Source organism: Geotrypetes seraphini, chromosome 13 (genome assembly GCF_902459505.1).
Source record: "Geotrypetes seraphini chromosome 13, aGeoSer1.1, whole genome shotgun sequence".
Lineage (NCBI taxonomy): Eukaryota > Metazoa > Chordata > Amphibia > Gymnophiona > Dermophiidae > Geotrypetes > Geotrypetes seraphini.
The window spans coordinates 17,740,231-17,764,370 of record NC_047096.1 but is presented as its reverse complement, the minus strand read 5'-3'; the positions used below and the strand labels follow the sequence as shown (position 1 = coordinate 17,764,370).

The 24,140-nt window shown below is 46.0% G+C and overlaps 1 protein-coding gene across 1 annotated transcript in view; it reads right to left on the bottom strand.

The window, feature by feature from the left end:
- Nucleotides 1–16,253: 16,253 nt before the first annotated feature.
- The window catches only part of LOC117347320 (tubulin alpha chain, testis-specific-like), a 30,727-nt gene continuing 22,840 nt past the window's right edge, over nucleotides 16,254–24,140 (bottom strand). Inside the window, exon 5 of the mRNA XM_033918087.1 lies at nucleotides 16,254–16,701. Coding sequence (XP_033773978.1) covers nucleotides 16,408–16,701 — 294 coding nt within the window. The 3' untranslated portion in view covers nucleotides 16,254–16,407. The remainder of the gene's footprint in view (nucleotides 16,702–24,140) is intronic.

Genomic DNA, 24,140 nt, shown 5'->3' with positions numbered 1-24,140 from the left:
AAATAAATTTTGTAACACAGATTGGCCGAAGAGTCTGAAGGCATCCAGACAGTAGTGAGAAGTGAACGTGTGAACTGAGGACCAAGTGGCAGCCTTGCAGATTTCCTCGATGGGCGTGGAACGGAGGAAAGCCACAGAAGCAGCCATAGCTCTGACCCTGTGGGCCGTGACAGCACCTTCCAGTGAGAGACCAGCCCGAGCATAACAGAACACAATGCAGGCAGCAAGCCAGTTGGAAAGCGTCCGTTTAGAGACAGGGCGCCCCAGACGGTTAGGGTCAAAGGACAAAAAGAGCTGAGGTGAAGAGCGGTGAGCCCTGGTACGGTCAAGGTAGTAAGCAAGGGCCCGCTTACAGTCTAGCGTGTGTAACGCCTGTTCCCCAGGATGAGAATGGGGCTTCGGGAAAAAAACAGGCAACACAATGGATTGGTTGAGGTGGAAGTCCGAGACCACCTTGGGAAGGAATTTAGGATGGGTACGCAGAACCACCTTGTTATGGTGAAAAACAGTGAAAGGTGGGTCGGCAACCAGTGCATGCAGCTCACTAACCCTCCTGTCAGAGGTGATGGCAATGAGGAAAAGCACCTTCCACGTCAGAAATTTGAGTGAAGTAGTGGCAAGAGGCTCAAACGGAGGTTTCATGAGGGCTGATAAAACCACATTCAGGTCCCAGACGACTGGAGGAGGCTTCAGAGGTGTTTGACATTGAAGAGGCCTCTCATGAACCGGGAAACCAGGGGATGAGCCGTGAGCGGTTTACCGAGGATAGGTTCATGAAACGCAGTGATGGCACTGAGGTGGACTCTGATTGAGGTAGACTTGAGGCCAGCGTCGGACAGAGAGAGCAAATAGTCCAGTACAGTTTCCACCGCCAGTGAGGTGGGATTGTGGTGATGCAGTAGACACCAAGAGGAGAACCTGGTCCACTTCTGATGGTAACATTGGAGAGTGGCCAGTTTCCTGGAGGCATCCAAAATGCGACGGACAGGCTGAGACAGAGTCCCTGGAGAGGTCAGCCCGAGAGAAACCAAGCTGTCAGGTGGAGCGAGGACAGATTGGGATGTAGAAGAGACTGATGCTGCTGTGTAAGTAGAGTAGGAAACACAGGAAGAGGAATGGGTTCTCTGGAGCTGAGCTGGAGCAGGAGGGAGAACCAGTGTTGGCGAGGCCACCGAGGGGCGATGAGAATCATGGTGGCTCTGTCCCTGCGGAGTTTGAATAACGTCCGCAACATCAGAGGCAGTGGAGGGAAGGCATAGAGGAACCGATCCGTCCAGTCGAGCAGGAATGCATCCGGGGCCAGACGATGAGGAGAGAAGAGTCTGGAACAGAACTGGGGCAGCTGATGGTTGTGAGGAGCTGCAAAGAGGTCCACCTGAGGAGTGGCCCACCGAGCAAAGATGGAGCGGAGTGTTGGAGGATCCAGAGTCCACTCGTGAGGTTGAAGGATGCGGCTGAGATTGTCGGCCAGGGAGTTCAGTTCGCCCTGGATATAGACAGCCTTGAGGAAGAGACTGTGGGCCGTGGCCCAGGTCCAGATGCGGGTGGCCTCCTGACAGAGGAGGGGAGATCCGGTGCCGCCTTGCTTGTTTATGTAGTACATGGCGACTTGGTTGTCTGTGCACAGGAGAAGAACCTGAGGGTAGAGAAGGTGCTGGAAGGCCTTGAGAGCATAGAACATGGCCCTGAGTTCCAGGAAATTGATGTGATGTTGACGCTCCTGATGGGTCCAGAGTCCCTGGGTGCGAAGATCTCCCAGGTGAGCTCCCCATGCATAAGGGGAGGCATCCGTGGTAATGATCATGGAGTGAGGGGGTAGATGAAAGAGTAGACCCCTGGAAAGATTGGAGGAGTTCAACCACCATTGAAGAGATTGCTGAAGAGACGATGTTACAGAGATGGGATGAGAAAGAGGATCCATGGTCTGTGACCATTGGTTGGCTAGAGTCCACTGGGGTGTTCTGAGGTGGAGTCGTGCCAGAGGGAGCACATGGACCGTGGAAGCCATGTGGCCCAGGAGGACCATCATCTGCCGAGCAGGAATGGAGTGATGAAGGAGCACCTGACGGCAAAGATGGAGCAGGGTCTGTTGACGGTCAGAGGGAAGGAACGCCCTCATCCGAATGGTGTCGAGAACAGCTCCAATGAACTGAAGTCGCTGTGTGGGAAGCAGATGTGACTTGGGGTAGTTGATCTCGAACCCCAGAAGATGGAGGAAAGAGATGGTGTATTGAGTGGCTTGCAGCACAAGCGGAGACGTAGGTGCTTTCACCAACCAATCGTCCAAGTAGGGGAACACCTGGAGGTTGTGAGACCTGTGGAAGGCTGCCACTACAATAAGGCACTTGGTGAATACCCTGGGCGATGATGCGAGGCCAAAGGGTAGTACTTTGTACTGGTAGTGATGGTGCTGTATCAAGTTTCAAGTTTAATATTTATTTGATTAATCGCTTTGTCTATATTCAAAGCGATTTACACATGAATTAAAATTACAAATTAAAAGAAATTTTAAAATAGTTAAAAACTGACAAGACACAGACAATAACTACACAAACTGGAAACGAAGGGAAAGGTAGGGGAAGAAGTTACAATGTAATTGAGCAGAGTGGGAAACCAGAAATGGAAAACACATAAGGATGGGATTAAAAATAATTGAATAAAATTTTGTGGGGAGAAAAAACAGTTAGTTCCAAGATTTATTGAATATTAATCAAAAGAAACCAATGGTGTTAGATTACAAAAGCGTCGTTAAATAAGAAAGTTTTCAGTTTATTTTTGAATTTATCTAAATTGATTTCTTCTCGTAGATAAATGGGGAGAGAATTCCAGGTTTGGGGAGCTGTGACTGAAAAGATATACTGACGGCGCGTATTTATTATTTTTAGCGAGGGGATCATTAGTAGATGCTGTTGGTCTGATCTTAACGTTCTATTGGAGGAATAAGGGATTAATAATTTATGAATAAAAGCCGGAGTTTTAAATAGAAGAGATTTAAATGTGAGTAAGCAAAGTTTGTATATTATTCTGTGGGCCACTGGAAGCCAATGGGCTTCCTTAAGAAGAGGAGTTATATGGTTGAACTTGTTAGCTTTTGAAATAAGTCTGATAGCTGTGTTTTGAATAATCTGAAACCGGAGGTAGCGACGTGAAGTCGGATTGATTGGAATGCGAGTGTAGGCCTCCTTGAGGTCTAGGGAACATAGCCAGTCGTGTTGAGAGAGAAGAGGGTAAAGCGTGGCAAGGGAGAGCATTCTGAACTTTTCCTTGACCAGACACTTGTTGAGGTCCCTGAGATCAAGGATGGGACGTAAGTCTCCTGTCTTCTTGGGTACCAGGAAGTAGCGGGAGTAGAATCCCTGACCCCTTTGGTCTTGGGGGACTTCTTCGATGGCATTGAGAAGGAGGGGGGATTGAACCTCCTTGAGAAGGAGTAGGGTTTGAGAGGAGTGAGAAGCAGACTCTACGGGAGGATTGTCTGGTGGAAGAGTCTGGAAGTTGAGAGAGTAGCCGTGGCGAATGATGGTGAGGACCCACTGGTCTGATGTTATGACCTCCCAACGATTGAAAAAAATTTGCAGGCGTCCGCCGATAGGTTGAGGAAGAGGTAACGCCGGTGAGAGACTGGCTATGCCCTGGAGAAAGGAGTCAAAAGGGCTGAGAAGGTTTTGACTGAGGGAGAGGCTTGGCAGGTTGATGAGATTGGGAGCGAGCCTGAGTTTGCTGTTGCTGACGAGGTCGGCGAGGTTGTTGAGGAGGTGGATGAAGAGGTCTGGCTGAGAATCTGCGTTGGTATGAAGACTGCTGTCTATAGGGACGAGCAGGCAGAGTCTTTTTCTTCGGTTTGATGAGAGTATCCCACCTGGTCTCGTGAGCAGAGTTTCTGGGTGGTGGAGTCTAGGGACTCTCCGAAAAGTTCATCACCAAGACAAGGTGCATTAGCCAGGCGGTCTTGATGGTTAACATCGAGGTCGGAAACTCTCAGCCAGGCCAGACGTCTCATGGCAACCGCCATGGCCGAAGCTTGAGAGGTGAGCTCGAAGGAATCATAAATAGAGCGCACCATGAATTTGCGGAGTTGGAGCAGACTGGAAATGTGTTGTTGGAAAAGAGGGACCTTACGTTCAGGAAGATACTTTTGTAATGAAGAGAGTTGTTGAACCAAATGCTTCATGTAGAAGGAGAAGTGAAAGGTGTAATTATTGGCTCTGTTTGCAAGCATTGAATTTTGATAAAGGCGCTTGCCAAATTTATCCATTGTTTTGCCCTCTCTGCCAGGAGGGGTAGAAGCATAAATACTGGATCCCTGTGTTTTCTTCAAGGTGGACTCGACAAGAAGAGATTCATGGGGTAGTTGGGGTTTGTCAAACCCCGGGATAGGGACGACCCTGTAGAGACTATCCAGTTTTCTAGGGGCCCCCGGTACCGAGAGAGGGTTTTCCCAATTCTTGTAGAAAGTTTCCCGTAAGATGTCGTGGACGGGTAACTTTAGAAATTCTTTGGGGGGTTGCTCGAAGTCTAAGGTATCTAAGAAAGCCTGTGACTTCTTAGAGTCAGATTCTAATGGGATAGAGAGAGCCGTTGACATTTCCCAAAGAAATTTGGTGAACGAGGATTGTTCAGGCTTGGAACCGGTATCGATTGTGGAGGGCTCCTCGTCAGTTGAAGAAGCTTCATCGTCGGTACCGGGTTGGGATTCTTCCCAGAGGTCCGGGTCCCTGACGTCGGTGTGTATAGGACGAGAGGGTGGTGTGGATGGTTCTGCGTGGCGAGTCTTAGAAAGAGATTTGCCAGAACGCATGGAGACGGTACCGGGGGAAAAAGAGCGGTGCCTGTCTCGGTCGGCTTGGTGACTGTCTCGATGTCGGAGAGGATCGGCATCAGAGTGTAGTTGCACGAGAGGATTGGTGGGTTCCGCCGCGAGCACCGGCATGGACGTATTTAATGGTACCGATGGAGTCGACTCCGGTGGTATGGTGCGAGGCTCGGGCCAGTCCGGTACCGGAAGGAGCAGGGCCAATATTGTTGGCAACAGGTGTTGCAGTTGTTGCTGTAGCTGCTCCTGCAATTGAGTTTGGAGTATAGCCGCTATGCGGTCATCCAGAGGAGGCACCGGTACCGCTTTTTTCTTTTTCGGTACCATAGGTGCTGCTCTACGCCCCGGCGATGAGGAGGCCGATGACGAGGCACTCACCGAAATCGGGGCGGAGCGTTTACGGGGTCGGCTGGATGCCGGGAGGACCAGTGTCGCCGACGTGGCGGGAGGGCGCTCAAGGGAACAAGCGACTGCGGAGGGCCAGTCTCTCACATCCTTGCCAACTGTCCTGCTTTCTGCCGCCCTGAAATCCCAGTATCAAAACAAAAATAAAACCAACAAAATGAAACATTTTAAACACATCTCCCTGGTGCAAAAAGCACTCTCCTGCGCTGCCACCCTGTCCCTGCAGTGCGAGCCTGTGGTTTTAACCCAGGTTAAAATCGTGTTCTTTTCCATATTGTTCTGGCTAAAGTGTGTTCTGTTCCATTCTAGCCCCCCCCCCCCTTGTTTTGACTTCACTTGTGCAGAAAGCAAGCGCATGCGCAGACCACATCTACAAGCAAAGAAGATGGTCTGCGCATGCGTCTGGATCGCTCTGCAGCGATCTGTGGGGTCATTGTGGGGCTTGCCTCCGATCGCATTAATTTGCATGAGGACTCTTAGTGAATCAGTCACCCGGGAAGACTCGGCCACAGATTACATCAGTGAGTTTCGTGAATTTAGGCCTAAGAGTCAGCATGTGGCACTTGAGGTACAGATGACAGAACTCCAGTAGCAAAATGCTTGTTGACCTGTGTAAGCAAAGACATTTGCCTGAATGAGAGAAAGCCTTAGATAAACCTGGCATAGGACATCTACAAAACTGCATGCCATGTGTGTACAATACTTCTGAAGCACTCAAAATAGGAGGAATGGGGGTAAGACTTATAAGATCTCAAAACATATTAACACCCATGGTTAAACTCCAAGATTCAAATTGGCGAGTCTAAGATCCTCTGGAAGCACTGGCTGCAGGTGGGTATACGCACATTGAATGATGTGTCATCGGACAGGAAGATGCTTGACTTTTCACAACTGCAACAATCATTTGACATTTCAGTCTCAAGCATTTAAGTGGTTGCAGTTGAAGCAGGCCAGTCAGAAGGGGTTCCCCAATTGGCGCAATTTAAAAACTCAGTATAGCTTACCGGGCCTGTGTTTCCAGACAGATTTGCTAGGGCATCAGGCAGCCAAGTGGTATAAATTAATATCTGAGCATCTGAATAAAAAACCCAAAAACTAGTCTAAGAAACATTTGGAGCATTGAGACAAAGCAGCAAAATTTCTGCTACTCAATGGCCACGGATTTGGACTTGGAGAATGAGATGTACATCATCAGCATCTATGAGACAAACTTGGTTGTTTTTGTTATATAGAATTTTTTAGACCCCTGTTGGGTTGCAAAGGGTAGATAGTTCTAAGTGTAATAGATGCTAGTATTGTCATCTGGATATAGGGACATTGGATCATCTGCTCTTCTTTTGTCCCCCAATACTTAAATTTTGGCAATCCATTTGTGTTCAAATCATAGGATAGTGGAAGTTCCATTAGAATTGACATATGATGCAGTGCTGTTTGGTACATTATTAATGCCCAAGAGTCCAATAACTTCACGTAACAAATTATTTCTCATCATGACATGAGTTGCCATACAGCTTATGAAAAATTGGGACAGGTTAAACTATAGTTTTTAGTGGGAAACATTGTGCCAAACTTACAAGTTTGAACGTACGAGTTCAATGCATTTGGGATATAAGAAGTTCAAGGAAATTTGGGACCCATTAACAAAATTTTGTAAGAATTGATTATTAGTTTTACTCTTTTATTCTGCACATCCAGGATGGGTGGGAGGGAGGGAGGTATGTAATTAATTATTTGATTGCAAGGTTGTTTATCTTGATCATTTGCATTATATTAAGTGTTTTTTACACTTTTAGGAAGGGTGGATGGGGAGGGGGTTATGTATTTATTGTATCATTTGAAGGAATTGAGTGCTGTTGTGTTAATTGATCAATCATATGTTACACTTTGTGCTGGTTTTAAAATGAATAAAGATTTAACAAAACAAAAACCCCAAAATTAAAGAGACATGGTGAGGCACCAAAGTACTCTTTTAAAGGCAAAATACAAAGCCTCATATATTGGTGAGGCAAAACCACCCTCTACCAACCCCACACCATGGCTTAAATGCCTGTATTGATTGGTATTTTTTTCTACAGGGATGTCTCATGTTTTGCAGTTCTCTAATGTATAGTGGTTGAGCCTTCAGCGTGATTACTACACACAGCAACTACATTTTTGTAAATGGTTCCTCATTGCTCAGGTTGTTTATAGGTGAACCAATTGGAGGCTCGATAGCTTCTTTGCGCTGCTCTAAGGAACACTCAAGCACCATGTTTCTTACACTAAATAAGCAGTGGAAATGTTCCAACAAATTGTGAGTACATATTTTCAGCTTTAATGCTAAACTAAACCTTAAGTTTATATACCGCATCATCTCCATAATTATAGAGCTTTGTACAGTTTACAAAAGCTTAATATAAGGAGGGAACAGCCTAATGGAGTTGGAGGTTGAGTATAGGAGGGAAGAGAGCCTTACATTTTTTGCAAATAGCTTAATTTTTAGATGCTTTCGGAATAGTTGGAAGGAGTCGATTCCGTAAAGGGGCAGAAAGGTTATTCCAAAGCCCTGTGATTCTGAAGAAGAGAGATTGCCCTAATCTTCCCGCAATGAGGATACCTTTTAGCGAGGGGAAGGATAGTTTAAATTTTTGGGTGGACCTGGTGGTATCGGGCCTCAAGGAGTTCCAAGATAGTGGAATTAGGGGAGGGAGGATGCCATGTCGTAAAAGCTAGGCAGGTGCATTTAAAATGAACCCTGGGAATTACTGAAGTTTGGACAGCAGTAGGGAAACATGATCAAATTTGCTTTTTGCGATGATCAGCTTGGTTCTTTGAAATTTGTTGTGTTGGTTTCGTTTAATGGCACAATTGGTTTTTTTTTGTAGGTTAGCTACATTGATTTCTAAGCCCTGAAGAAGTGGTGATAAATTGTCAAGAAACGATCACCGGCAGTGATTTTTGAAATTGACTACCATATTGAAGTTTTTTGTTCCTCGCTCAGATTAATTTTGGATGCTTCTGCTGCAAAACTCTTTGGACTCTTCCAATTATCTTACAGATTCATTCTCATTCGCTACTAATATATTAGCTATTCACACGCCAATTTTACTTTCCTAGCAGTAAGAGGATGCAGATTTAAGAAGTACCACTATCGTCTTCTGTCCTACCAGGCAGCATCCTGGGACAAAGATTTAAACACCTTAATTATGACTTCAACCACTTACTTGGATTTTGGGAGGCATCTAAAAACTTGTTTACCAAATATTTAGGTAATTAAGTTAATTCATTTCATTGTTCAACTTCTTTTGTAAACTGCATAGGAGCTTTACGGTCCTGCAGTATATAAATTGTAATGTTAACATTTGTAATGGGTGAAAGTTTTCCAGCCAATGATGTGGGGTGGGTAGAGGGTTGTTTCACCTCACTAATATCCGAGGCTTTTTTTTCTTTTGTCTTTAAAAGAGTACTTTGGTGCCCGACATGTCTTTTTGATTTTGCATTTAAAATCAGGTGTTAGTTAACGTGTTCCGAGCTCTTACAATACTTCTGAAGCACATTTAGCTAGCAGTGTTACTCATACTGCTATGACTGACTACGCCGCAAAGTCCTACTGGGAGGGGACGCTCTCATGATGAAACATCATACAAATCTGCCAAGAACAAATTATTCTTTACATACTGTGCTTAAGTGTTCCAACTCCTGACTGGCAAAGAATTATAGCACAGTGAGTCAGTTTCTAGTTGTCATCTGACCTAGGCTTAGCACACATTAGTCCTGAGATACTTTTGAGTGCTATAGTTGTAACATGTAAACATTTGAAAACCAATACTTTATTATAAGCTGCCTTTTCTGCATAGATATCACATCTAAAATATGTGCCAATTCACTCAGAAGATCCAAATGAACTGGAACCTGTTGATATTGATCTGTTGCGTTTCTGTAGTGTGAAGTTCTGGCTAACTTACCTGAAAGCAATTAACTGGTACTTCTAGTGAAAAGCAAGTTGGTTGCTTCAGGAAAATAGTAAATACTGAACATTTAACCCATTGTTTCTCTTCTAGATACAATTTAAAGCTGCCTAAACAGTAATTTAGAAAAAAAAAAAAAAAAAAGGGGAGAGGGTGTAACCCTCAGATCTGTTTAAGTTATAAACTTCCTCTGCTGTGTCTATTTTTCCATCAAGACATGCTACAAAATGCCAGGTGTTGGACTACTCAAACAATACCAACACATCCTTAAGTATGCAAATATAAACAGAAAAGGATTGCTACTAGGGCCAAGGGATAAGAACATAATTGCCATACTGGAACAGACCAAAAGGTCCTTCAAACTCAGTATCCTGTTTCCAACACTGGCCAACCCAGATCTCAAGTAGTAAAAACAGATTTTATGCTGCTTATCCTAGGAATAGCTAGTGGAATGCCTCAATCCATCTCAATAATGGCCTATGTACGTCTCTTTTAGGAAATTATCCAAACCTTTTTTAAACCCTGCTAACTGATTTCACCACATTCTCCAGCAACAAATTCCAGAGTTTAATTACAAATTCTGTGAAGAAATATTTTCTCCAGTTTGTTTTAAATCTACTTAGTATCTTCATTTCAGGTCCCCTAATCCTAGTATTTTTTTTTTTTTTGGGGGGGTGGTTTGGGGGGGAGTGAACAAGCGATTCACATCTACCCATGCCACATTTTATAGACATCTATCATATCACCCCTGAGCAGTCTTCTCCAAGCTGAAGAGCCCTAGCTACATTAACCTTTCCTCATAGGGAAATCATCCCATCCCATTTATTGTTTTTGTTGCCCCCACACAGCATTGAACTAGGGGTTTTAAAGTCAGGGAGAGGAGTTAGGGTTTGCCACCTTTTGTCCCTGCTACACATATTTGGCATCTTTGGAATTTCTGTAATCATGCTTGCTCTACCTTCTGGCTAAAGTTGCATTTACAAACATCAGAAATTTGTAATTGTCCAGGAAGTAGGTTTAAAATTTTTCCTTTTTTAAAGCTACAAACCTAGTTAGGCCAACCTTTGAATGACCCAAAATGTTAAGAGTTTCAGCTGCATAGTCATTGAGTCAATTCCAACCTAGAAATTAATGTACTGATGCTCCTATTAAAAAAAAAAAAAAAAAAAAAAAAAGCCTTACATTTTTGTATTTCTTTGGTCTAGCTGCTGCTCCAGTGGATCCTTGATTAGTTTCATAGTTTATTAAAATTTTGATTGAACACTAAACATAGAATTCAAAGCGTTGTACATTAAAATAAATGGGGGAATATTAAAACAAATATGACTTAGTACAAAACCATTTACATACTGGGATGGGATATAAAACAAGAGGAAAGGGGAGGAGGGGGAACATTAAAGAAAAGAGAACAAAAAAGGAAATAAAGGAGGGAAGGTAGGTAAGTTAAATGATAAAATAGCCATTTAAGGGTAACTTTAAATTGTTTTTCTTTAAAGAAAAACAATTTAAAGTTACCCTTAAATTTATCTAGATTTTTTTTCTGCTCTAATGTGTAATTACCAGCAGGGTACATGCTTTTTAAAAAAATGCATAACTAATTCTGGTGATAGTAAGAGCACCAGGTTATACTGTTTAAATCTAGAACAAACACAACACTTTCCCATTTTGGAATAAGTTAACCAAAAGTGTTTTATTGCTCAGAGCAGTGTTACCTACTTTACTACATGGTAAAGTTTCTCCAGCCAATTGCAATCTTTTCCATGAGACATGTTAATGAAGGTAAGGGGCAGAATTAATGCAAAATCCTCCACCACAAAAAGCTGTGAGGGATTGTGTCAGTCGGTCAACTGGGCATGGCTATCATTCCTAGGGAAAAACAAGAAGCAAGCTCATTTAACCGCCCCCCCCCCCCCACCACACACACACACTTTTTTTTTTTTTTTTTTTTTAAACACAAAAGGGTAGTGTGTTTTTTAGCACTGGCCACAGCAGTAACAGCTCAGGACACTCAGAATTCTTATGAACATCGGCACTCTTACCACTGTAGACGGTGCTAAAAAAATAAAGGGTGGGGTTAGTTCGCATTGTGCTTTTATAGTTGTTCGAGGCAACTAAAAAAGTATGTAATCTTGGGGATAAACTCATGTACACAAGCCTTGAACACTTTTATAAATTTACTCGTATAAAGTAAAAAAGGAATAATATTCTGTACAAACGGGAAGGGTAATTGTATTTTCTTTCAGACATGGCTCAACTCCACTTTGGAGTATGAAGATCAGGTGCTAGCTATGGTCAAATCTGCCTGCTTTCAGATGCAAGTACTTAGTAGATTGAAAAATCAATGTTACCAACTAGGATTGTTGCAAACAGCTAGATTATTGTAATATGCTGTGCCTAGGGATGACATTTGCAAGATGTAAAGCTTTGCAGGTTGCTCAAAATGCCATAGCTTGGTTGATTTGTGGAGGGATCAGATTTGATAATGTAACATCTTTACCGAAACAATTTCACTAGTTACCAACAGTAAAATATCAAGATTGTCTATAAAGTTGATTTTTAAAGTTATACACTGAGATCCTCATATTTGACCCAGGTGCTGAAAATATCAACCGTCAATCATTGAGGTTAGAAGGAACATTGAAACTGGTTAGTGAGTATACACTATGCATTCTAAAGTGAAAGCATCAGTAATTTCAGTGGCAGGGATACTTTTGTGGAATAATTGGACAGGACCACTTAGATCGCTCTTTGACTTTCAGAAACTTATGGTGTTGAAGACAACTTTATGGAGGCTGTGTCTTGAAAGATGGTTCTGTTCATTTATAATATTTTATAACTTTGTATTTTGTGAACCACTTAAGTTTAAGCAGGGTAGACTTAAAAATTGTAGTAGAGGAACAAGAATATAAGTGTATTAAATGTTGGAGATATGCCTGGATGCCAACAATGATAGATGAAATCTGTTACAGTAACTGCAAGATGTCCGAGCAGCTGGGCACATGATGGAAGAACATTGCAGCTTGTAGTAGTCTGATCAGCAGACAAGATACAAAACAATGTCCTTTAAGTAGTTCCAAGTAAAAAACAAACAAACAAAACCTACAGCAGCTGCTTTTGGATTTATCACTGAATTCAATCTAAGCTGTGTTTTTATATATTCATTCTAACATTATAGGTGCTGTTCTATCTAGTTGGAACAGCCTGTTTTATGGCCAGCTTGAGAATAGGACATACCATCCCCACAGGCTCTATCTGAAGAATCTTTGTGACAGTATTGTTAGAAAAATTGTTAACTTTTACTGCAAGGCAAAACATTTTATAGGTCAAGCTATAAGAATAGCTTCCCATAAAGAGTGCACTTTCAGTGCAATCAGCATCTGCTTACAGCCTACATAGGCTGAGGAAATAGTCATTTTAATCCATCTAGAAACAAAGGCTTTTAAGATGGCAGCTTCTTTCTTAGAATGACTGGTCAGAACAAAAAGGAATTCTGATACATGAAAGCAATTGGTGACTGAGGAACCAGAGAAGCATGCACCCGACATTCAGCAAATGAAACACTTATCCTTTTGCACAGATCCCATAGAGTGAAAAGCAGGCAACTAACTTGCTGATTAATGTGGACCGCTGAGACTACTTGCTGTAAGAACGACAGAACTGTGGGCAAGGACCATCCTGCTACTCAAGGAAGAGTTCCCTGCAGGACACAGCTTGTAGTTCGGAAACTTATCTCACCAATGTAAATCAGCACCAGAAACACCATCTTGACTGCAAGATCCAGAAGGGAAGTTTCCTGTAAGGGCTCATATGGGGCTCTACCGAGACCTTGTCAGACCACAATAGTGGCATGTAATCAGACTATCCATCCTCCCAGTGTCAGACTGGTTTCAGCTATGTGTCCTCATCTAGCTGGGACACATGCTAAGGGGGAGAGCCTGTGCCACCGCCTCGGTTGTGCTGAATGCAGATGATGAGGACCCTTTGTGGTTCAAGTAGGCATTCCACAGGGAAATACACCTTCAGAGGGCTCTGGAAATACACCTCCTGCATATCCCTAGCCCTAGAAGACTGAGGTGGCCAAGCCCAAGGCTCCTACCCCTCCCCTGCACACTCTGGGTCATGTGAGACATGGGACATTCCTTGGCAGGGAATCCAGTACAAACCTGGCATGATATAGGTAGAAGGCCCGAGGGGGTCCATCCTAGAGATTGACACGGTGACAAAATTCATCACCATTCCTGTCCCCGCGGATAACCGCGGGAAATAATCCCATTTCATTTTCTAGTGTCTATTTCAACCTCAGTCCTTCTACACCAGCATTCTTCAAAGCAAAGCTTGCGGGTCAGTGGTTGTGGCCATTCATACTCTGATTCTTATGGGAGCCAAGGATAATGAAGCCATAGTGACATCACTGATGTGATTGGCTCTTAGGCACTGGTGGAATGAGGCATTAATGACATCACAATATCTGCTCTGGATACCAGAGACTGTCATTCTTTAGTCTTCTGTCTATTTCAACCTCAGTTCTTCTACCTCAACATTCTTCAAAGCAAAGCTTGTGGGTCAGTGGTTGTGGCCATTCATACTCTGATTCTTCCCTCTCTCCTTAAAGAATGAAATGAAGATGGTTTCCCGCGGTTATCCACTGGGACGGGAACGGTGATGAATTTTGTCACCGTGTCACTCTAGTCTATCCCTGTTGATTTAAGAAAAGCTGAAGCATTTTGAGGCAGATAGATGCTTTAGAAAAATGTACAAAAAAAATGTAGGGAAAGGGTTTTTTTGAAGGGGGGGGGGAACAACCTTGGTTCTGGCTGCAGAAGCCTTCAGAATTCACTTTGAGACCGCCCCTAATTTTCCCGATAGGCTATATAGCCTTACTGTGCCATGGGCCTGCCTACTTCAGCTCAAGAACGTATCTGGGATAAAAAGAACTCCTCTGCCTTACAGGTTCACTGCACAAACTTGGGTCTTCGAGTTGCCAGACTTAGGTCAGACTGAACCTCAACCCCTGGAAAACCTTGTGCTGTGAAAGGAGTGGGGAGGACCACACCGCCAGCCCATTATTAATTCTGGCCAAGACAGGAAGGAGATAAACAGACTATGCTCAAGCTCCTGATAAATCAAGGATGCAAGCAGCTATGCAGGGGACAGCCCCTGAGCTCAAAAAATACAAAAGCAGGCTGGCTAACTAGGTGTCACCCAAGGGCCGATTCTGTTAGTAGCAGATTGTCTTCTTCCTGAAGTCCCAACAAGTGGGGAATTCTAGGCAGAGCTGACCAAAAGCTTAAAAAATGCCCAAACAATAAATCGCAGAGCGAAGCAGAACTGAGCAACTTGCTTGCAGAAAAACAGACTGAGGGGTCAGGAACATTCTGAAAGCAACTGAATTCAGATGCTATACTCTAGCATTCAGAACCACTAGACATTGTACTAGAAGTTAAATTAGTGTAAGTGGAGAATTTCCAGCATACCACAGAACAGTTTACAAAGTGATACAGATGTTATACTAGATAGGCTGGGTCTTAACATCTTTCAATCTAGTTTGCTCACTGGAAGTCAAGTATAAAATACTCACTGCAGAACTCTTCTGCCAGTTCTAATTTCACTGGACCTAACAGCAGTGTTCAACACAATTGACCATTCAATTCTCCTAAACACTTGAATCTCTAGGCATCTCAGGGATAGCTCTGGATTGGCTTGTCATTTTTCCATAAGATAATATAAGGTTAATCCTTCCTGGCTCCTCATCTAAGCCATTTACACAGGACTTTGGTGGTCCCCAAGGTTCCATTTTATCTCCCATGTTCAACATTTTCCTTGTTCCACTCTTGACTATCACACAATCTGTCGTCTTTACTGTTTTCGCTTATGTGGATGATATCTAGATTCTTCACTCGGTCCAAAACACACAACCTGTCAAATTCAGGAAATAACCAAAAACTTACTCTTATCGGTAACTGGCTCTCCAAGAACCTACTCTCCCTAATCCGTAAATCAAAGCCCATGATATTTCCAAAGAAAACAAAAAACCTTCACATCCTGATCTGTATTACCTCAACACCAATCCAATTGGTACCCATGATTAAACTCTTAGGGGTGGTTCTGGACAAACTTTCCTTTAACATATAAATTAATTCAGTAGTTTAGAAATGTCTCTAAACTTATGATTCACTCTTGGACCCTAAATCTCTTAATATCCTTATCATTCACTAGTTATTTCCAATTTAGGTTATTGTAATTCTCTCTACCAAGGAATTACACAAAAAGATCAGGAGGCTTCAAATAATCCAAAACAGCAATAAAAATTTTCAATGCCAAAAATTTGACCATAAACTTCTAAAAAAGCCCACTGGTTGCCCATATCCCATTGAATTATTTTCAAAATTTTCTCACTTTCAAGGTACAATCCAATCATTCCCCAGCAATTTGATAGACTGCTGATTCCATATGAAACCTCGAGAACACTTCATTCATCCTAACATCTTCTCGATTCCTTCTGTTCAATTATTTTACGACATTGCATGTAAGACCATTTATTCGGTGGTAGCACCTATGCTATGAAACTCCCAATAACTTTTGGGCAGGAAATCAACTTTAATTTCAGGTCAAACCTTCAAAATTTTTTTTAAAGATGCGTATGAGATCTAGACCAAGGGCTTAACCTATACTTCTCCCCTCACCCACCATTTCATTTTTATTTTAAGCAATGTAACCACATTATTTCCCTTTTGTATCATGTCTAGTTCGTTACAATATTAATGTTATATGTCTCTACCCCTTTTTTTAATATTTATAAACTATGTTGTAAGACTCTTTGGAAGGTAAAGCGGTATATCAAGCCATAATAAACTAAAAAAACAAAACAAAAAAAAAAACAAACTTTAACCAACACCTCATTTCTATACATCAGGAAAGGAGAGTGGCTGATTGATTGATTGATCTAGCAGCTTGGTCAGGCTTGTCAAACATGAATTACTTCAGTGTCGACCTCTACCATCTTGTTAATGTCGTGGTACATTAAGTGGTACACAATCAAGTCAGAAGATAGCGGAGACCATGAGGGCACATAGCACTACTAGACAGTGTTAAGGAACATGAAAACCAGGTTTTATTCCAAGCAGAACATAACTTGTCAAGATGTGCCATCTTGCCTGTACATTCACAGCCGATAAGAATATGCTTTCCATTTACATTATTGCAGAAGACAATACAACAATAAGCAGCTTTGCCTTTGGTTGCTCAGTACTCCTCACCCTCCTCTTCCCCATCCACAGAGTCTGTGCCCACTTCTTCATAATCCTTCTCAAGTGCTGCCAGGTCCTCCCGGGCCTCCGAGAACTCTCCTTCTTCCATCCCCTCCCCTACATACCAGTGTACGAAGGCACGCTTGGCATACATCAAGTCGAACTTATGGTCCAGGCGTGCCCAAGCTTCTGCTATGGCTGTGGTGTTGCTAAGCATACACACAGCCCGCTGTACTTTGGCCAAATCCCCACCAGGGACAGCTGTTGGCGGCTGGTAATTAATACCCACCTGAAACAAAACCAAAAAAAGAGAGAGCATCAGTGTTAGCCTTGCTCAGATCCTCTTGTGTTTTAATAGAGTGCTCTAAAATACAGTAGAAGAACTTCTATTCTGCCACATTGCCCAGCGGGCATAGAGCAAATTACAAAAGATAATTGCGATGACCATACATTTCAAGTCACTTTACCAGTGCAAGATTGCCAAAACCTTCATTCATGTCAGTGCATGCTAAGATAGACTTCAGTTTTGTCCCTTCAGTGAAGACATATCCCCCCCAATTTTTTTTTTTAACAGAAGAGCAACTTTTTAAAGAGTAATATAAAATACATACTAGATTCATCTCATGCTGATTTACCATCTGTTGATTTATGAGGTGCTAATCACTGCAGTTCCAAGGATGATTCATACTGTGCACACTTTTGGTTTTATATATGCCTATTTAATCCGTCAGCTATAAAGGACCATGTGGACACTTATCCAAGAGCAAAAATGACTTTACAGCAAGTTCATTTTTGTCACCACCCAGTAGAAGCAAATCAGTTTACACCAGTGGCTCTTAAACCTGTCCAGTCATGTTTAAGATATCCCTTATAAGGGCAAATCTCATGCATGCGTAAATTAGGTAGTAGGAAAGCAAGTTTCTCTCATGCATATTTGAGGTATATTTTGAAAACGTGACTGATAAGGGTCCCATGACAGGTTTAAGAACCACTGGTATGCACAAACCAGAAGATCTGTGCCATGTTTTGAGCTATCCTGGGGAAAAAACCAAAACCAAAAAGATGGCCACTCCTAAACTCAACACCAACTGAATGTGTTTATCACCTCCCCACTCCCATAGATCACTGCTGTGAAGGTGCTTCGATCTCCTATTCCAGTATTTCCCCTGCACCTCTTGGACTTCCCAAGTTTTAAACTAACTAGAGTGGAGATCTGGCTCCATAAGCTTTCATCCACAGCTACTCTGTTTTCCCCTATTCTGTATCCCTTGGCTCAGTTCAAACAGGCTTCACTTGGGAACAACTCATGAGTGATTTCCCAAAGGAACAAAGTCGTTTTTCACTGTTTTGAAAGTAATGCTAACTGATCTAATCTAATCTTCCATTTGTGAGTCGCACATACCTATACAGGCTCATGGCGACAGATTAAGGAGGAAGGGGAAAATAGTAGGGGAAGGGAGCAAGGAAAAGCAAGAGGAGGGACCTAGAAGTAGGGGGTGCTATACATAAACTAACAGTTAATTGTCAAAGAGGTGAGTCTTCAGGTTTTCTTAATATGGTGTAGTTTTGTCTCTTTCCTGATAGCTTTTGGTAGGTCATTCCAGGTTTACACACCCAGGTAAGTTAGAGTGGAAAATTTGCTTGTAGTGGAGGTATTTTGTGGATGGCAGGTTTAGTTGGATTCTGTTAAGGAGTCTTTGATGTTGACCAAACAGTAGAGAATAGTTGGATCAATGTGTAAATTAGTATTTTGGATTCTTTGATCTATACCTGATGTTAAAGCACGAGTTGAAAAATTGCAACATCTAGTCTGCCCAACCTGATTCAATCTAAAAAATTTGTTGGGTGTTTTCCTTCTTCTTATCTATTTCTGGGCAAGAATCCAAAGCTTTGCCCGGTACTGTTCTTGGGTTCCAACTAGAGAATGACACGGTGGCTGTTACCTGCAGGTAACCCATCGAAACACAGGGGGGGGGGGGGTGCTCACTCCCTGCAGGTAAGAGGGAACGTGCATGGTCACCAATTGCACAGGGCCCCCTCCCTCCTTCCTACCCAAATCTTTCTCCCTCCCTTACCTTCGCGGCACGTTTTAAGTTTGAGTAAGCTTATCCTCTGATGCTGAAGGGAAAGGAGGAAAAGGAGGAAAAGAGTGGGGAGAAGGCGCTGAAGAGAAGAAGACAGATGCTAGACTATGAGGGGAGTGGAGGGAAGAAGATGGGTGCCAGACCAATTGGGGGGGGGGGGGTGAAGAGAGGTACAGTAAAAGAGCAAATGGAAGACGCAGAGAGAAGACAGTGAATGGAAGGAATTGAATGAGAAGATGAGGAAAGCAAAAACCATACAAAGGTAGAAAAAAATTTCTATTTATTTTCTTTAGGATAAAGTAGTATATTAGTTGTGTCGATAAAAATTTATAAACAAAGCTCTGCCAGCTGAACATTTTTCTCTAGTTCAGCAGCCAGAACTTTGATTTATAAGGAAGGAATAAGCTAAATATTGCAGTACTGAGGCTTGTATGGATGCTGTGGGGATAGCAGGGACGGGGCAGGGATAGTGGTCACAGGGACAGGAACAAATTTTTTCCCCATGTCATTCTCTAGTTCCAACTACTGAAGTCTGTCGAAGCCATTGAAGCCCTTCCCTTAATTTTAGTTTACTCTTTAACATAATATAAGAGTTGCTATGCAGGGACAGACCAAAGGTCCATCAAGCCCAGCATCCTATGTCCAACAGTGGCCAACCCAGATCACAGGTACCTGGAAGATCCCAAGCAGTAAGGAGAAATTAGGTTCTTACCTGCTAATTTACTTTCTTTTAGCTTCTCCAGACCAGTAGAGGTTAACTTTACGAATGGGTATATATCTAATCATGACCAGCAGGTGGAGACTGAAAACAAAACTTTGGGACAGTATATCCTAGCCCCTCCTCTCTATTTCCCTCAGTCTGCCGAATAGCCAAGCAGAACCAAGAACTGGAAAACAACAGAGAGAAAAAACAATACTCCGAAAGGAGTAACAAATAACATACCCAAAATGCTGTTGGAAAATGCAGAGGAGAAATTCCCGAAGGAAGAATGTCCCCACAGCTCGCCAGCTAAGCCAGCCGAGCCACAGCCGCTGTTCTTCAATTCTCCCCGGCCCTAGAAAAATACTAGAACCCGCAGCAAAAAACAAAAACTGCCCGCGCAACAGCCCCAACAACAACAACAACAGACAGGGTGGGGACCTCTACTGGTCTGGAGAAGCTAAAAGAAAGTAAATTAGCAGGTAAGAACCTAATTTCTCCTTCTTTAGCACTCTCCAGACCAGTAGAGGTTAACTTTACGAGTGAGACGTACCAAAGCAGTCCCTCTTACTGGCGGGACCCCTGAAGGGCCGATACCAGAACACGCTCACCGAACACCGCGTCCCGACGCGCCTGAACATCTACCCGATAATGTCTAACAAATGAATGCAAGGAGGACCAAACCGCAGCCTTACAAATATCCACTGGAGGCACGAGCGACGACTCAGCCCAAGAAGCCGCCTGACCCCGAGTGGAATGAGCCTTGAGAAACTCTGGAACAGGCTGCTGTTTCAGAAGATAAGCGGAAGCAATCGTCTCCTTGATCCAGCGCGCAATAGTAGCCTTAGAAGCGCCAGCTCCCCGACGAGGACCCGCCAGGAGGACAAAGAGATGATCGGACTTCCGGAATTCCTGGGTCCGCTGCACATAAGAACGAAGGACCCGACCGACATCCAACTTGCGCAGCTGCCGTTGCTCAGAAGAGCCCTCCCGACCACCCAAGATCGGGAGAACCACCGATTGATTGACATGAAAAGGAGAAACAACCTTCGGCAGAAAGGAAGGAACAGGCCGCAAGACGACCCGCTCCCTAGAAAACTCCAAGAAGGGAGCCCTACAAGAGAAAGCCTGCAGCTCAGAAACACGCCTAGCAGAAGTAATGGCCACCAAAAAGACCGCCTTCAAAGTAAGGTCCTTCAAAGAACAGTCGACCAAGGGCTCGAAAGGCGGACGCACCAAAACAGAGAGAACCAGATTAAGATCCCAAGAGGGAACCGAGGGCCGTAGGGGAGGCCTAAGCAACTTGGCCGCCCGCAAAAACCGAATCACATCAGGAAGAGCCGACAAACGCTGACCTGACACCAACCCTCGAAAAGCCGACAGGGCCGCAAGATGAACCCGGAGAGAAGACCAAGCCAGGCCTCTATCCAGGCCATCCTGCAAAAACTCCAGAATGTTAGGCAGAGAAGCGCGAAAAGAGGTCACTCCCCGCGCCCGACACCATTCCTCAAAGAGACGCCAAACCCGCACATAAGCCCGAGAGGTAGAAAGCCTCCGGGACCCCAACAGTGTAGAGATCACCTTGTCTGAATATCCCTTCTTGCTAAGGCGACCCCTTTCAAGAGCCACGCCGTAAGACAGAAGGGAGACGGGTCGAACATGGGAATGGGACCCTGCATCAGAAGGTCGTCCGAGAGAGGCAGAGGAAGAGGATCCGCTACCAGGTGCCTCACCAGATCCGCATACCACGGACGGCGAGGCCAATCCGGCGCCACCAGCACCACCAAACCCGGATGGTGAACAATGCGAAGAAGTACTCTGCCCACCAGCGGCCAAGGAGGGAACACATACAACAGCCCCTCCGTTGGCCACTGCTGGACCAGAGCATCCAGACCCTCGGCCAGACCGTCCCTGCGACGACTGAAGAAGCGGGGCACTTTGGCGTTGCCACCTGTGGCCATCAGGTCCATCAGGGGCTGCCCCCAAGCCTGCACTATCAACTGAAACGCCTCGGCGCCGAGACACCACTCTCCTGGATCTAGGAAGTGACGACTGAGGAAGTCTGCCTGAACATTTTCTACTCCGGCTATATGAGAGGCCGAGAGGTCCAGCAGATGGGATTCCGCCCAAACCATGAGCAGAGCCGCCTCCTGCGCCACCTGAGTGCTCTTGGTGCCCCCCTGACGATTGACATAAGCCACCGCCGTGGCATTGTCCGACAGCACTCTGACCGACTTGCCCAGCAACAGGGAGTGGAAAGCCAACAGCGCCAGACGGACCGCTCTGGTCTCCAACACGTTGATCGACCAGGCGGCCTCCTCCGCGGACCAGGTGCCCTGAGCTGAGTGACCCAAACACTGAGCCCCCCAACCCAGGAGACTCGCATCCGTCAGGAGCACCGTCCACTGCGGGAGATCCAGACCCACCCCCTGAACTAGGTGAGGGGTCTGGAGCCACCAACGCAGACTGCAGCGCGCCAAGCCTCGCAGGGGAACCGGAACATCCATCCCGTGCCTCTGGGGAGACCACCTCCGGAGCAGAGCATACTGGAGAGGACGCATGTGGGCCCGCGCCCACCTCACCACGTCCAGGGACGCCGCCATCGACCCCAAGACCTGGAGGAAATCTCGCGCCCGAGGACACCGGGACGCCAAAAGCAGGCGAATCTGAGATTGCAATTTGCTCACCCGGCCCTCTGGGAGGAAGACCTTCCCCAAGGAGGTGTCGAACAGCACCCCTAGGTACTCCAGACGCTGAGCCGGGACCAACCGACTCTTGGAAAGGTTGACCACCCAGCCCAGCGACCGGAGAAACTCCACCACCCGAGCAGTAACCCGGGAGCTTTCCTGCAACGACTTTGCCCGAATTAACCAGTCGTCCAGGTAGGGGTGTACCAGGATGCCCTCCGACCGCAAGGCTGCCGCGACGACCACCATCACCTTGGTGAACGTCCGAGGAGCCGTGGCCAGCCCAAAGGGAAGCGCACAGAACTGAAAGTGCCGACCCAAGATCGCAAAGCGCAGGAAACGCTGATGAGAGGCCCGAATGGGAACATGCAAGTAGGCCTCCGTCAGATCGAGAGAAGTGAGAAACTCCCCCGGCTGAACCGCCAGAATCACCGACCGCAGAGTTTCCATACGGAAAGAGGGAATCTTGAGAGCCCTGTTGACCCCTTTCAAATCGAGGATGGGCCGAAAGGTCCCCTCCTTCTTGGGCACCACAAAGTAAATGGAGTACCTGCCCGTGCCCCACTCCGGAGGGGGCACCGGAACCACTGCCCTGAGATCTAGCAAGCGCTGAAGGGTCTGGCGAAAAGCCTGCGTCTTCCCCGGAGTCTGACATGGAGAAGCGAGGAAAAAATCCGGCAGAGAGCGGGCGAACTCCAGGGCATAACCGTCCCGCACCACCTCCAGGACCCACTGATCGGACGTGATCTCGGCCCATTTGGGGAAAAATTCGCGCAGCCGGGCCCCCACCGGAACCAAAGGGGGCGCCGGCAAGGCGTCATTGTGCAGGACGGGAAGCGGGGGAACCGGCGGAGGGATTCCCTGCCCCCCGACGGGCCCCCCGAAAGGGCTGCATGCGCTGGAAGAACCGACCCCGGGAAAATCCCGGAGACTGGAAAGAAGCAGCCCCACGCCCAGGGCGATACTTGCGAAAATCCCGCAAACGCCCCCGGGCCGCACCCCCCCGAGACGCCGGGCGGGCACGGTCCTCCGGCAGACGGGGAACTTTCGAGTCCGACAGAGTCTGAATCAACTTATCCAAGTCCTCTCCAAACAAAAACGACCCCCGAAAGGGAAATTTAGTAAGCTTAGCTTTGGACGCAGCATCCGCCGCCCAAGCGCGCAGCCACAACACACGCCTTGCGGCCACGCCAAAAGCCATACTTAGCCGAGATCCGCACCAAGTCATATAGAGCATCTGAGAGGAATGAGGCCGCCATCTCAATCTTCGCTACCTCCTGATCCACCAGAGACCAGTCGTCAGACTCTCGATCCAAGACCCGCTCCGCCCACCGAAACATGGCGTGAGCGACCAGTCCCCCACAAATAGCCGCCTGGACCCCAAAGGCAGAGACCTGAAAATTTTGCTTAAGGATGCTCTCCAATTTGCGCTCCTCAGGGTCCCGCAAGGCAGAACCGCCCTCAACAGGCACGGTATGCCGCTTGGAAATTGCCGAGACCACCGCATCCACGACTGGCGAAGCTAACGTAGCCCGATCCCCTTCAGGAATGGGATACAGGCGAGCCATGCTGCGCGCCAGCCGAAACGGCGTCTCCGGCGTTTTCCACTGCTCCAGAATAATATCCCGAATATCCTGATGCATAGGAAAAGAGCGGGAAACGGAACGGATCCCCCGCAACAGGGGGTCCCCCACACGTGGAGTCTCCGGCGGCGCGTCCTCAAAACGCAAAACCGAAGAAACCTGCTGAATAAGGACAGGCAGCTCATCTTTCTGAAAAAGGCGCACCACGGACGCCTCGTCACTGGAGAACGGGAAATCCGACAACCCGCCGCCAGCTTCCGTCCCCTCCAGAGAGTCCTGGAACTCCTCAGAAGGGTCCAGGTCCTCCTCCAGACCGACCCGTTCCTCCGACCACAAATTCTCGTCCCACGACACCCGCGGACGCTTGGACAAGGGAGGCGGCGGAGGGGACGTCACGCCAGACGAAAGAGGCAAAGCCGCAGGGAGCGCGGAGGAAAACCCACCCCCCGAAACCCCCTGGGCGCAACCGGGACCCCCAGCCGCCTGAAAATAGGCTCTGCATAAAGAAAAGAAAAATTCAGGAGAAAAACCCCCCGAGGGTCCCAAGGGACTCCCTGCCACAGCAGGGGACCCAGCAGAACCTTGCCCCTGCATAGTCAAAACAGGGGGAAGGTCACCTGAGGTGGAAGACAAAATGGAGGGGCCAGACAGAGAAGATGGCGGTTTTCCCGCCA